At 40.4% G+C, this 15,120-nt stretch overlaps 1 protein-coding gene across 1 annotated transcript in view; it reads left to right on the top strand.

The window, feature by feature from the left end:
• ASB4 (ankyrin repeat and SOCS box containing 4) overlaps window positions 1–15,120 on the top strand; it is a 117,047-nt gene that overhangs the window by 35,736 nt on the left and 66,191 nt on the right. The window contains exons 4-5 of the mRNA XM_068550623.1: window positions 1,066–1,109; window positions 2,366–2,508. Coding sequence (XP_068406724.1) covers window positions 1,066–1,109; window positions 2,366–2,508 — 187 coding nt within the window. The remainder of the gene's footprint in view (window positions 1–1,065; window positions 1,110–2,365; window positions 2,509–15,120) is intronic.

The following is a 15,120-nucleotide window of genomic DNA, read 5'->3' as shown; positions in this document are numbered from 1 at the left end:
AGACCACTCTTTCACACAACAGAAAACAAGATGGGGTATAACATTGGGACTTGAGGCAAAAAAGTCTCCAAGATAAAGAGCCAGAACTGCATTCATTGAGTTATAAAGCATTTGGGGAGGCCTCTTCTTTGGACAGAACAGGAAAGGGCCAGTATTGATTCAGTAAAAAGTATGTAAAACTACTGAACAGAAGACCATGTACGTAATGGAGGGAGCTTGTGGAATACACAATGATTTTGCAAATAAATGTGGACACCTGAATAGCCGCTTCATTATCAGCCTCATCTTCAAATACAGGGGGAGAGAAAGTGCTTTCTGAGGAGTAGTAGAAAAAACACTCAGGTTAATGAAGAAAGCCTATACTAAAAGTCATATCTGTCATTTTAAGTGCTCATTACAATGGTTATTTTTACCAGCATTTAATTTTTATAAAATTCAATTCATCAGACCTAGATCCATGACTAATCACCTAAGTATGACTAGACAAAAATGGGTACTAATAAACAGTAAGAGAATGTCTAAGTCCCATTTTTAGCATTGTTTTTGCACTAAGTAGTGTCCCCTTCTTACATCCCATTGCCTTTGGAAGAACCTGCAAGTCCCTATTTCATGACAGTTCAGTTTAGTCTTTTGTCACATTGATTTCAGAGTTCTTTAATAAGTAAAAAAATCAATGCTTTCAGAGTTCTGACATGTCATACAATCGTACTTTACATTTTTTTATCATCACAAAGAAATCATTCATCCATACAGATAGCTGAAGATTCTTCACTAATGTGCATGGTGTAATACAAAGTACATGAAATTTGAGTTAGATTCAAATTATATACCCTGTTTCTTCATTTGTTAAGTGGGATTACAGTACCTACCTTATAGTACCACAGGTAATATAAGTAAAAAAGTCAAACACAGTGTCAAGATATGGTCAGTATTGAATAAATAGTTTTCTTACTTCAAAGTAAAAGTACTAGACAACTGATAATGAAGACTATTTTATCTTGTGAGTTCTAGAACTGCGGAATTTTTGATCTGGATAGGCCCCAAATACGAACTTTTATTTTACAGATGAGGAAACTGAAGACCCGAGGAGGTGAAAAGACTTGTTTAAGGTGAAATATCTAGCTTTCTCATTAAGTAACTGTTTGCTGAATGAAGGAATAACATTACATCATCATCAGAAACCAATTTCCTGTGTGTCAAGTAATGATCTATCTCTTACAAGCGTGGCCTATGACCATGTGTGACAATGTGAAATGTAAAATATGAAAAAGATTGATAAGATTTGTATGTATCTTCTTCTTAAATATATTTTTCATTGAAATTATTGAAATCTATGTATTAATTGCACTTCACACTTAACTAATTTAACTTGTCTATTTAGGTTAAAAATGGCATTGATTTATTGTTCTAATCAATTATCTACTTATACTTTTATAATTATTATATATTACATATTTTTTTAAAAAACTAAGTCGCACGTGGCATATTATGACAAACAGTAGGCCATTTAATTGCTGGTTCATTGTCCAGTCATAAAAAAATAGAATTGTTGGAAATAAATTTATTAGTATAAAATACAGTTAATTTGGCATATTTCTGATGTTCAGAAGTTAGTAAATTTTATTTTCTCCTCTATCAGTCTTATCAGATTTATATACAAAAAATACAAAATGGTAGATTTCCATATAAAAGAAGAAGGCATTATGATGTATGAATTTTAAAATAGTTGTTTCCTAGAAATTGCACTGAGGCAGTCCTGCCTTCCTGGGGTTATTCAGCAGCACTTCAGCTTATATAATTACCACACTAGCCTGTCTTACAGAGCCCACAAGGCACCCAGGTTGGTCACCATGGCAACAGATTCTGAATCAGAGTAGCCCATCCTAATACAGTGCACAGAGCTTCTTCTTGGAAAAAGTTTTTGGTTTTTGTTTTTAATTTTAAACACATTCCCCCAAATTACAGGTATACAATTTCTGAATTTTTGTTCTAGTTTCGTTATAAGTGTAATCTGACCATAAAATGTCTGGGCACACAGTTTCTTGAAAAGCAAAAGAAATATAATGCAAGTATTTAAATACAGATTGCTTTTTCATTCTGGGCACCATTTTGAAAAGAAGAAGATAACATTTCAGAATAAAAAACACCTGAAGAAATAGCTATGGGAGGAAATCGACTCTCTTTGATCTTTATGTTGCAGTAAAAGCTCTTTTATGCTTATTTTTAAGACTCTTAAAATGCGTAGATCTAAGCAAATAAAATACTGTTTTTCCATTAAAATTTTTAAAAAATGAACAAACACATGTAGCAAGGGCCACATTTATAAACCTTGTGCAATGAAATTCTCTTTTTATCTACCAAGCAGAGAGTACACAGATTTGCTCAAGATTCCCTGTCTACCCCTGCGCCGCCAGGAGGACAGTAAAGCCTTGCAGAGGCTGCATCGGCAGCTGCTTTCTCATTTCTTGTTTGCTGTGTGGACAGGCATTGCAGCTGTGGTGACTGACGGTAAGAAGAAAGGCTGATGATAATTTTCGCACTTCCCCATCCATTAATTCACTTGAAACTAAAGGTAGGGTTTTCTTCCCTCTCCACCCCCCCAATTAGGAAAGATATTTATGTTTTATTTAAAATTCCTTTCTAATCTATCACCAAACAAGAGAAAGAAATTCACACATAACTCATAGTATATGACCCTGTTTACAAAGTAAGCTCAACCTTTTGTTTGTTTTCTTCTAGAGCTTTAAAGTCAACTCCTATTTTATGCCATATTTCCATTTTCAGCCATCATTGATACCAGAGTGACTTGGTTCTTGATGACCTCTTTGAAATGTCTCCTTTTTTCCTTTCCCCGTTGGCTCCATTCTTACTGTGTTTTCTGAAGTATCTATCCTGCCCGAATGCCAGCAGCCCTGTGACTTAGGGAAGAAGGTACATTTAATCCATTCTACAGAAAAACAGATGCTCCCTTCAATGAACATGGCTGGCCTCACAGAAAACAGGGCTGGAGTTTGAGTCTTTTTTTTTTTTAATATAAATTTATTTATTTATTTATTTATGGCTGTGTTGGGTCTTTGTTTCTGTGCGAGGGCTTTCTCCAGTTGCGGCGAGCGGGGGCCACTCTTCATCGCGGTGCGCGGGCCTCTCACTGTCGTGGCCTCTCCCGTTGTGGAGCACAGGCTCCAGACGTGCAGGCTCAGTAGTTGTGGCTCACGGGCTTAGTTGCTCCGCAGCATGCGGGATCCTCCCAAACCAGGGCTCGAACCCGTGTCCCCTGCACTGGCAGGCAGATTCTCAACCACTGTGCCACCAGGGAAACCCTTGAGTCAGTTTTGATCCCCAGAGCTCCTGCTTCAGGGACCATGTTATTTTTCCCTTCTCTTTCCTGTGGGCTTCCTCATTTGCAAAACAATGTGGATTCCAGTTCCTGCCTTTCTAACTACTGGAAAGAGGAGGAAGGTCAGGAGTGGCCGTGTCAAGGACCCTTGATACGCTGAGGAGGCCCCCTCTATTTCCACAGCCTCCAGTATACTTAAAAATGAGGACATGCCAAAGTAGGGTTGTACTGAACTTAAAATATTTACACTTAGCAATTACTTTTGTAGGAGGAACAGAGGCCCTCCAATGTTGTTAGTGTATCTCTGTGAACATATGTATCTAACCTCATTTGGAAATATAAACAAATGTCTGAATTTTTGGCCTGTAATGAATTTGAAGTCCTGGCCCAGTACCCTCTTGCCTCAGTGGAGGAATGCCCCAACCCCCAACATGAACTTCAGGAGTCCAGAGGGCAGTGATGGTAGCAACAGAAGATTTCAGTTGGGACAAGGGTGGCAGGTTAGTAACAGCTAATACCGTAGAACATTTACTGTGTACCCAGGACAATTCTAAGTATTTTATGTGTGCTAACATATTTTGCTTTCTTAGACAGCTACTACTGTTATCCACGTTTTTATACATGAAGAAACTGAGGCACAGAAAGATTAAATAACTTGCCCAAGGTTTCACAACTAGCAATGGTACGGAGTCTGTACTTTCAAGCACTGTGCTACTCGATCTCTTACTGAATGCAAAGCAGAAACCACAAGGACCAGAGGGGGAGTGTGAGTGTCCTCAGACTCACAGCAAAGGGTGGTGTGTGGTGTGTGGTGGTGGGAGCATGACACAATATCACTAGTAAAACTAGGCGGGGCTCAGCAATGCGGTCCGTTTTGATTTTACCCCCATCTGATGGGGTGGTTGTCCCCAGGGCTGCAGGAGGTGGGGAAACAAGGTTGACCCCTGCACTCATATTCTCTCCCCATAGGCCATATGATGTGTTTAAACCATAAGTGCCATTTTTCAATGACACCTGGAATCAGATCTAGCTTCATAGGCATGTGACTTGGGCAGTTGCCCAGGGCCCTGTGCTCTGAAAGATCCAGCACTTGTATTAATCCTCTATTGTCACCATCTTGAAAGTCGTAGTAATTTCTAAACAGGAGATCCCATATTTTCACTTTGCACTGGGCCTTGCAAATTATGTAGCCATTCCTGTGTGGAGTCCTGAGCAATCTGGAGAAGTTTGTAGCTCCGATTTTCCAGGAGAGACAAGGTTCTATTTCCTGTGATTCCTCTGGAACTGCAGTGCTATAAATCTGCAGTTGCCTGTTAGTGGATTTGCATTTTACTGCCATGTAGTGCTTGTCTTCACAGGGGAAAGCAGTCAGCTCTCACTAATAGGGGCTTTAAGGATGTTCTGCCTAGGTCCATGTGCATAGCCTTGAGCAAATAAGGCTCAGGACAGACTCCAGATTGAATAGCGGGGCTAACTACAGGAGAGCCTCTTTGCAGAATGATAAAACATTAGCACCTCAGCGAGATTTGCAGCCAGCCCCAAGCAGTGCTCCTGCAGCCTCACACAGGTCCAACTCTACAATTTCAGCTCAGGTCCTTCTGGGAATCTCTATTTCCCACCTCACAGTGTTTGTAGAATTTAGCCATGCTATAGTTAAGTCAAGATTTGCCAAAACTTGTAGAGAAAATTCAAACTGCCTCAGTACAGGGAAGCTAATCTGATAAATCCTCCATTTCCTCTCTCAATCCTCCCGCAGTCTGGCACTAGAATAAATGATTGCTCACCAGTGGCGAGTTTCCATGGAATCAGTCGCTCCTGAGGCCTTTTCTGAAGTGAAGGGCAGTGAGCTGATTCTCTGCACCAGGGCAGTAATGATACCAGTGAGCAGAAACTATGTGGGGGGGGGAAAGCCAACTTCTCAGAGAAGACAAAAAGGGAATTTTGTGCCTGTATCTTTCAGAGGAGCCAGAACCCTCATATTCAAGGAGATATTGGGGAGGGGCTGAATTAATAGTGATGGCCAACATCTTCTAGCATTTACTATGCCCCAGATACCCTTGTAAGAGCTTTACATATGTCAACCCAGTTAATCCTCCCAACAAGCCAACGAGGTAGGTATTATGATGATCTCCATTTTAAAGGTGAAGGACCCGAGGTACAGAGAGGGTAAGCAGTTAAGTCAGGAGAGCAGCTGCGCGGCCTCGGCCGTAGGAGCTACAGGTTCATGCAGGACAATAACAGGCAGTGAGGAGTTCCTGGTGGGGCCGGCTGTGTGTGCAGCTGCTGAGTCTGCGTCCTGTTTGTCCTCACAATAAACCCCCATTAATGAGGGAAACACGATTGGTCTCCATTGCTCTTGCAACCTGAAAGAGCCTATAGAATACAGATCCTATTGTGAATGCTTTTGTAATTTGGAGGTTTCTTCTTTTTTAATAAATGGAATAATCATCCCCTTAATGTATCCATAGGGAATTCAGGAGAGGGATGAAGAAGCGGCTCCTGTTTTTGAGGCATTTGCAATCATTGTTGGAGAGACAGAGCCAACAGATGGGGAACAATAGTGAGAGATTCAAGGGCTGGTGGAAGAGAAGGGTGCGGGAAATCAGAGAAGGGAAGGTGTTTACTCACTGACTATCAGGTTAGATGGGATGCGGGATAGAAAGAAGAAACTGGGTGGCTTTGGACACATTTCCGCTTTATACTTCACCTTCAGCAACTGTAAAATAAAGCCATAAATTATCTCAAAGACTCCTTCCAGGATTTTTCAATGAATCCTGACCTTTTCTGCAAAGCTGGCTTTTTATGTGTGGCATTTGCTAAAAGCAGAGGCACACCTATAACAGATAGGGCCCAGACTGTACATCACATGATCAGGTTGATACCATTTCCTGACCTCACGTTAGCCCCCAAGAGCATACGTGTCCTGAACTGTATAGCCCATTAGCTTTTCTTGGCTATTCAATTGAATGATTACCCCAGCCGTTTATATATATAAACGGCCGTTTGTATTTTTCTCTGTTTTTTTGGCCAAAATATAAAAATAGGATATACATAGACTATAGCACTTAATAATATCTTATATGTTTTGATTTTTTTTTTTTTACAAAATGTTTATTATAGCATTATTTATGCTAGTGAAAAACTAGAAAAAAACTGGAAACAATAATAATCGTTTAAGAGGTAATGTTTTGATATTTTAAAGAAATAAAATTTATCAAATGGGATAGTCATCTCACTCATTATCATTTAAATTTCTTTTCTTGGGTCTTTGTTTTTGTATATTTCTTTCAACATTCTAAGTTACTGTAGCCCCCAATAGCTGGTTGTGATCACTTAACATACAGTTTCAAGTCAGTGAGGTCTGTGATGGAAATAAAACAAATTCTAAAAACTCATTTTTATATTATATGCATACCATGTTTTCAACAGCAATTTTTTTTTTAAATTCAGAACAGGCATGTGGTTAAGATAAAAATTATCTGATGTTCCCAATCGCTGAAATATAGAAACCATAATCAGGGAAGGGCTTAGGAGGTATTTTTGTGGTATGATCCTTAGGACGAGGTAGCTTTTTCTAACCTGGCAAATATTCTATAGAGCCCATAAACTAATTGTTCTTTAAGTGTGGTCCCCAGACCAGCAGCATTGGCACTGAACAAATTCTCAGGTCTCACCTAAACTTAATCAGAACTTTGAGAGTTGGGGCCCAGCAGTCTGCAATGTAACAAGCTTTCCAGATGATTCTGGAGTACCTTAAAGTTTGAGAACCCTTATCATAATTCAGGCTGCCAATAGAATAGAATAAGTCATCAGTTATATTTAATGACTATCTTTTCTTACATAGTTCTCCCTATGCCCAGCTGGATACAGAATCTGGACGTAAAATTACAACCCAGAGTATTGGCATTCCTCAGTGATTCCCATTATTGGTGGGGTTTAACATGAACTGCTCTATTTGCATTCAAGGCCTCCTATAGTTATAGACCCAAATCAGCTGTCCAGTGTTATCTTCTATTTCTCCGGTTGAGATTCTTTTTATCTTAGTAAAATTGGATTACCATTCTCTCCCTATGCCCTCACTCCCTGCCATGAGGGATAGTTGACATAGGTTAAGACTGGGAAGGGCCTTCAGTGAGTGGAGATTTTAGGGGAGAGCGCATTCCTAGGTGGTGCCACAGTGTAACCAAACACCTGATGTTTTTCGGTTTCTATCAAAATCCTATGTCAAATATCACTTCTTCCTCTATGAAATCTTTCTTGAGCCTTCAATCAGAAGGTGTGAGCTCTTCCTTCCATAATACTCTCACAGTATATTCTATTCTGCCCTGTTGTGTAGTCTGTATTTCTCATTTCTTTGATTCTACTATAAGTTCTTGAGATGGGGGGCTGCATCCTCCTACTCATCCTGCTGCCACTCCTACCAGAGTGTCAGACACATAAATAATAACTCTGTCAATAGTTGTTGAATTGTGGTATGCGGTGGCAGGACTGCCAGGCAAGCCCAGAGAGTCATCTGACAGCTTCCGGCCAAGTCTGTTAGCTGTATGAGTTAGGTGTATATTGCATGCCTGTCTCCAGATATTCCCTTGCAGGTAACTGACGTTCATTCTTGTAAGATTTATAGAAAGTTCACAACCCGTGTTTCAAATACAAAGTCCACCTAGGAAGGATCAAGAAATAGAAGAAAGATCTAGAGGACAAGCCTAGCTCTTTTACCCCCTGGCGCTATCAAGGGGCAGCCTAAGAGACACTAGAAAGGACCGGGGCTGGGAAACGGGAACAAATCTTTGATTTCACAGTCTTGCCTGGGGCCTTGACTGACAGTAGCTGCTGCTTTCACCTCCATCTGTGGCTTCACGCCTTTTTAGAAGAGACTCAGGAAATCTCCTTCTCGTCTTAGAGGGAATATTTTCAGCCTAAGAGGAAAATTCTGAGCATGAGAAGCAAGCTTGCCTTGCTTTCCCACACCCAAAGACAGAGACTCATAAGACAATAACCGTCTGGAAAGAATCTAAAGACACACGGTACAAAACATATTTAGTTTATTATTTTAAGTGCTCTTCTTAATACCATCACAGTGAAAACAAACAGTAGACCGACAACCGCCCTCCCCCTCCAAACAACGTTTAACTTATATTTATGTATTTGCTAGCCACTCACATCTTGAAATTCATTCTATAACATCATAGACCCATGGCAAATTCTGAACAGAGAAATTCATTGTAGGAAAATATGATCATAAAAGATATGGTTTAAGTGGATAAACCCCCCAAATTTTTAACCCATATTTGTGATTTAATCTGGATCAAGTTTTATCTGCATTGGCGTATATATATTTTTTTCCCAGGGGATACTGCAGTTGTTTTTCCAGGTTCTTTTACCGAGTAACACTGCCATCATGTGGCCTGGTGTGTTAAAGACAGCACATAAATGACAACTCACAGCATGCCTTTAATTCTCTCTCCAGAAAAATGTTTGCAGCTTTTAAACGTGCTTTGTTGTTAGAAGCTATATTTGTGGATTTCTTTCTAAGAGAGCATTCTTAAATATCTGCCAAAGGATGAACTGTGTGTCAGCTTTTGAATCCCCTGAATACGTAGCGACCACAACAGAACATCACCTATATAGAATAATAATTGAACACTGCTTGTTTTACAAATTTGTAAAGTTTTCATAAATTTATCAAGAGAGTAGGATAACTTTCTCGTGTGCACTAAAGTGGCTGCCTAGTTTTTCTTCACACTGCTAAGTCCATTCGGGGAGAGGAGGTATAAAACGAGAGCTGTAGGGAGGCAGCATCAAAAGCTAAAGTATGAAGCTTGACCCTGAGTCTCCACTTTGCCACTGACTAACTGTGGAATCTTGAGTAAGTCACACAAGCTATCTGGTCTCAGTACTTTTTTCCCTTAAGTAAGTAGGTTTGATACACTTAAGTCAAAACTGTTTTCTAGTTTAAAATTCTGTGATTCTACTTGACAAGTAAATAAGTTCTTGAAAAAAGCAAGAATGCTGTTTTTCTTTAGGTAGATTATTTTCCTATGGTTTTCCTGTAACTGAAGCTTTGTCTGCATGGCTCATCATGCAAAATTCTCTCTGTAAGAACCCAGAGATTATGTGTTATGTTCAGCAGCGCTCCAGCACCAACAGCTTTCATGCATTTTGTGGGCATTCACAGCTTAGTATCTCCACAAACATAAAATAAAGTTGAGGAATCTTTGCAATTGGTAAACAGCTTCCTGGCTTCTGAGAGCTGTAGGTCTTCACGGACATTCCAGAATGTTAGAAAAGACAAGTCAGAACAGTCTGATGTCTTTAACACCTGAAAGGGAAGGGCAGTTTCCTTCCCTCTTCCTTTGTAAATTTGTCAAAATTAAAAAGAGGATGCAAATGCTGCATATGTTCTGATGAGACAAAATTGTGGTAAATGATTCCCTAGAGCTGATTTTGTGAAGTGTGTAACAGGGTGAGGGATGGAAATACAAGCTGCGCTGGGCGTTTGAACCATGCTGGAAGGGCATGTAAATGCAGGCCAGTTGCTAGGAGACCTGGAGCACAGAGTCAGTGCCCCCCTGTGTGCGCAGGGATGTTTTATCTCAAGAAACCTTGTCTTTCACAGTCAACGATGACATTAAAAGTAGTCTGTCAAAATTCAGGTGGACCAGAGCTTGGTTATTGCCTGTGTCAATCCAGCCATTCTGTCACCCACCACTCATTAAGGGAGCAAATGAAAGAGAACAATGTAACATGGTGCCAGCGACCAGGAAGCTCTAGAAAAGCTCAGAGTGATGCACTACAAATTCAGTCTAAGTACTCTCCCATGGAAGACAGCTGGTTTGTTCGCTGATATTAATTCCAAGTGTGTAGTAGTGGCTAAAGAATGGCTTCAGCATTCCAAAGAGAAGGATGCCAGGCCACAAATAGAGTTCTAAGCGAAGATGTGCTTGAGAAGGATTTTGAGCCCTATTGCTTACAAAGCAATCATTTCAGTGATTTGTGGGATTTTTAAAAACAGATTTTATGCTAAACACACGTTTCCAGTTTGTAATTCCACCAAGAACTTTAGAATTGAGACGGTTTTAAGAGTTCTTCCAGCGCCCCCAACTGGTTGAAGACAGAAACTGACCCTCTCTGCGGGCAAGGGCAATGGGCAGTCCATTCAGAGAATGGGGCACGGACTTCTGCCCTTGTAAAACACTGTCAAGCTTTGCCAATATCCAGGAGACCCCGAATTCAATGAGAGGAAAAAAAACCGAAAGGCTGAGGAGTGGGTCTAGTAGGTCTCATTTTGATTTAGAGGAAACTGAGTCGTTGAGAGGTATTTTGAATTATTTGAAACACACAGCTAATTATCACCAGAGCTGGGAGCACAACCGGGTTTCCCAGTCCAGTGCTCTTTTACAGTAACCCCAGGAGCTACTCAGGAGGGTTTTCTTTCTCAGGAGAGTTGTGATGTTCTGTTAGCTCTCACTGACATGAACGGCAGCAACAGTAATCCTGTAATGCTTCTGGAATGCTTTACAATGTACAAATCACATTTTTATACATTGTTTGGTTTGATTCTTTCAACCATGGAAATTGTTCTTCTGAAATAGTATGCTTAGCACACAGACTTGATCTGCATTGTTACAGAAGTATAGCTGTAATGGTACTAGTTTGCGAGGTCTCTGTTATAAATCGTCTGCCATGCCCCAACATGAAGGGTGATATAGGGACCTTGGAGAACAGAGAATTGAAACCCTAATATAGTTTGAAAATTTTTTGGGTTTGCTCCACTTCAATACTGAATATCCACAAATAAAATGAAGTGTGTATTTTTCTGTTTATTTATGGAAAATATAAAACCATCATCAATGATAAGCCATTTTTGAGAATTTACTACCAGGCCAGACACACAGCAAATACAAAAATGCTGTTCTAGGCTTAACTTAGAGAATTGGACTTGGGTTCAAGAAGTATAAGAAATGAAATAAATGACATACATCAGTTCCACTGTTAAGCTTTATAGAGCTTCAAAAATACCTGAAAAGAGGTAGAGGTATCTGAATGAGGATGGCCTTTTAGGGTCACCTCCTTTTCCTTATCTCAGGGCACTAGCATCTCCTGCTCCCGTGACCTAGAAAGCTCTTCCCCTAGATATCAGCATGCCTTGCTCTCACACTTCTTTCAAGTTTTTGCTCAGGGAAAGTGAGGACTTCTCTGATCATATATTTGAAATTGCCGTGCTTTCCAAGGCCATAACACCTTCCCAGGACTAGCCTGGAAGTGGAGGATGCTTTTTTTCACTTATTGGCCCAAAGGAACATACATTTTTCTGATCTGTACATGGGTGACTTATGGGCTGGCTGGGATCCTAGACTTTCCCTAGTTTATTTTTCTCTATGGCATGTATTACCACCTGACAAACTATGTTTTTTACTGTTTTTTTAATTGTCTGATTCCCCTGTGATCCCTTCACTAGTACACAAGCTCCATAAATGTAGGGATTTTCTTCATGTGTTTACGGTACTTAAGAAGAGCCCCAGCAGTGGCTAAGATGAACCCCCAATGACTCTCATTTCCTGGTATTCATGCCTTTCTTTTTCTTTTTCTTTTCCTTTTTTTTGGCCACACTGTGTGGCTTGTGGGATCTTCCCTGACGAGGGATATAACCCGGGCCCCTGAAGTGAAAGCCCGAATCCTAACCACTAGGCCACCAGGGAAGTCCCCCATGCCTTTCTTTTATCTTCATCTCACATCAAATCAGGGCAGCTCAGTGTGGCCAAAAGAATATGGTGGAAGTGGTGGTGTATGACTTCCTAAGTCAGGTAATAAAAGGCATTGCAGCTTCCAACTTCCTCTCATGGGTTCTTCATTCTGGGGGAAGCCAGCTGCCATGTCATGAGGACGTTCAAGCAGCCCCGTGGAGTACATGGACGGGAACCAAACTGCCTGCACCAACTTGTTAGCTAAGTGACCAAACCGTTTTGAAAGGGGATCTTTTAACACCTAGCCTTTGAGTCTTTCAGCAGAGGACTCAAATATCATGTAGCAGAGACAAGCCTTTCCCTTTCCCATAGTGTCCTGTCTGAATTCCTGACCCACAGAAACCGTGAGAGATAATAAGTGATTATTATTGCTTTAAGGTCATGCATTTTGGGGTTACTTGTTATGTAGCAAAAGAGGACTAATATAGTGCCTGGCCCATAGTAAGTTCCTAATCAATGTTTATTGAATGAAGAGGTAAATTAAGCAGATTTTTTCCTAGGTTACTCAGTGATCATAATACAGTGCCTCACAAAACTCTATAAAAAGCCTTTGCTCCAATAGCAACATTGGCTTGGAGTCTCAAGGAGTAGGCTTGAATCTTGGGTCTGTCACTTATTTGTCATTTAACCTTGTATAATTCACTTACAGTCTTTGCGTTCTTAGTTTTCCTAATCTGTAAACTAGAAATAATGATGACAATTATAATTATACCACTAACAGTACCAGCAACCTGAAAGTGCCCTGATGACTTTATAAATCCCTGGATCAGAGCTCTCCTGAAACCCATGCTTTAATTGGAATTGTCCATTCTGTAAACTGATAAATCTTTTTTATTATTTGTCAGTTTCAGTTGTTGGTGTTACCTATAACCAAAAGCAATCTTTATATAAAACATTAACACTAACATATATGACACAATAACAAAACAAGATGACATGTAATCAGTAAGATGCTACATGGTAGACTTAAGTATAGCAGCTAAGAAGAAAAAGATTTCAGACCACCTTAGCAATGATTTCTGTGGGCTGATGGCAAGGACATCCTAATTCATCTGCCTACGAAAGTCAGGGAGGCCCAAGGGGTTCTGTTTTCACAGAAGTTTTGGTTTCTGTAGGTATATCTTAGAAGCCTTGGCTTCTGATTTCTTCTCTGTCGTTGCCTTTGATAGGTAGTTGCTGGCTTAGTAGCATCAAATTCATGTTTAAATGCCTTCAGGGACCAAGGAGCTATTTGTGTTTCAGAGAAGATACTCCAAGTGGTCAGATTATGTTGTACACAGACATCAAGAAAACAAGCAGCCGGGCTTCTGTGCCTGCTGCCTCCCCTATAGGTCCTCAGAGAGTACAAGAGGGTCTTCCAGGCCCCTTGCACAATATCATCACCTTGTTAGCAGGTTCTTCACTTTGCTCCGAGAGGAGAGGACACTGTCCTGAGCATGTTGTGAAACACTAATAAAAAAACTCTTCTTATGGGATGGGGAGTTTTTATTTTTAAGATCAGAGGAGACAGGAATTTCTGACGGGCCTGAATAGACAGAGTGAAATATAGTCTCTGTGTAATTTTGCCTCCTGAGGCCTAGAGAGATGGTGGCTCGAAGCAGTGGTCTGGATAGTGCGGAAAGCTCTCAAATGTGTTTTATTAGCATTGGTCACATTACTTCCTATATATTAGAATGACCTTGAGGGGCATTTTAATTAAGCTGCTATTTGTTTTGTAAGTGCAAATAATAATCTCTTAGTTTTATCCTCTGCCGCTCAGATAAATTGGTCAATAATTGATTTTTTAGCACAATAATCCAGATGACTTTCTCAATTTTCTACATTTCTTCATGGAAATTTGCTTTGTTTTCTCAAAATATTCTGCAGAATTTACATTTATTTATTTTTATAGTTATGAGATGGGACCGAAATAGCTTCTGTGGGAAAACTTAAAGTCCTTTCTTTAGGTCAAAATTAGAAATTTGTTTCCAAACATTAAATCAGTGCTTTTAATTTTCATTTTTAAATCGTGTACTTTGTAGCCTTCAGCCTTCAGGGCCAAGTCTTGATGTTTATCAACCCAAGGAAAGAAAGTATGAGAACACCCTAGGATATATTGGCCTTTGATAAGGTTTAAATCTCAGTGCTGACTTTTAGAAATGCAATAGTTGTGAAAATCAGGCTTTAAGAAAATGAGGATTTTTTTCTAAATCATTGTATCTCCTTCTTTAGTATACCAAGAACCATGCTCAAAGGATTCAGGATCCAAAGTTTCTTCCACAATGTAAAGATAACAGCTCTTCCACCTATGGAGGGAGGTCAACAAGCTTGCTGACCTAGGGAGACAAAGAAAAAGTTAAAGAGGAAGTAAGAAGTCTAAAACTGGACCCTTTTAGTCAGGAAGGCTGGAAGTCTTGAGGGATTATGAGAAGAGATATGGGTTGATTGAGGGGTTAGATGCCACGTTCTCATCCCTAGTCACACACTTGTTTCAGAGTTGAACGTTGGTGGAGCCATGGAGAGGGGAGGGGACTTGGTAACAAGATATGCCTGAGGAGGTCTGAAGATGCTGAGATCAGTGGCTCAGCATCAGGGAGAATGTAGACCCCCTGGAGAACCCCAGCCCTCAGCTTAGGTCCATGTCCATTCTGGCCCCAAAAAGATGGCAAGAAGGTGGCTATAGAAAGCTGCTGGTTCTTCATGGTCTCTGTATGAAGTGTGAGAGAGTGGCAGTGTGCCTGGCGAGAGGACACAGAGTTTCAGAGCATACATTGGACTAACATAGCCAGAGGCTGTGGTATTTGAGGACATCAAGATTGGAGGCAAATGACCAGGATCACGTTCTCCAGTGGTGGACGCCAGAAACCTGAATACACCCAGACAAGACCAATTTAGAGGAGCCACTCTGCTATGAAGATCAGGGAGGGTCTAGAGGACAATGAGTTCATCTTAGGACTGCCTCTCCTCTCATGAGGTCATATAAGCTGCATTCCTACCCCTGCCTGATCTTCACCTGGTGTACACTGGTCTAGCCATACTGGTTATTTATGGCTAAATTCT

Source organism: Eschrichtius robustus, chromosome 8, assembly GCF_028021215.1.
Source record: "Eschrichtius robustus isolate mEscRob2 chromosome 8, mEscRob2.pri, whole genome shotgun sequence".
NCBI lineage: Eukaryota > Metazoa > Chordata > Mammalia > Artiodactyla > Eschrichtiidae > Eschrichtius > Eschrichtius robustus.
Note: the sequence above shows the minus strand (reverse complement) of the source record. Positions and strands in the feature narration are given on the sequence as shown.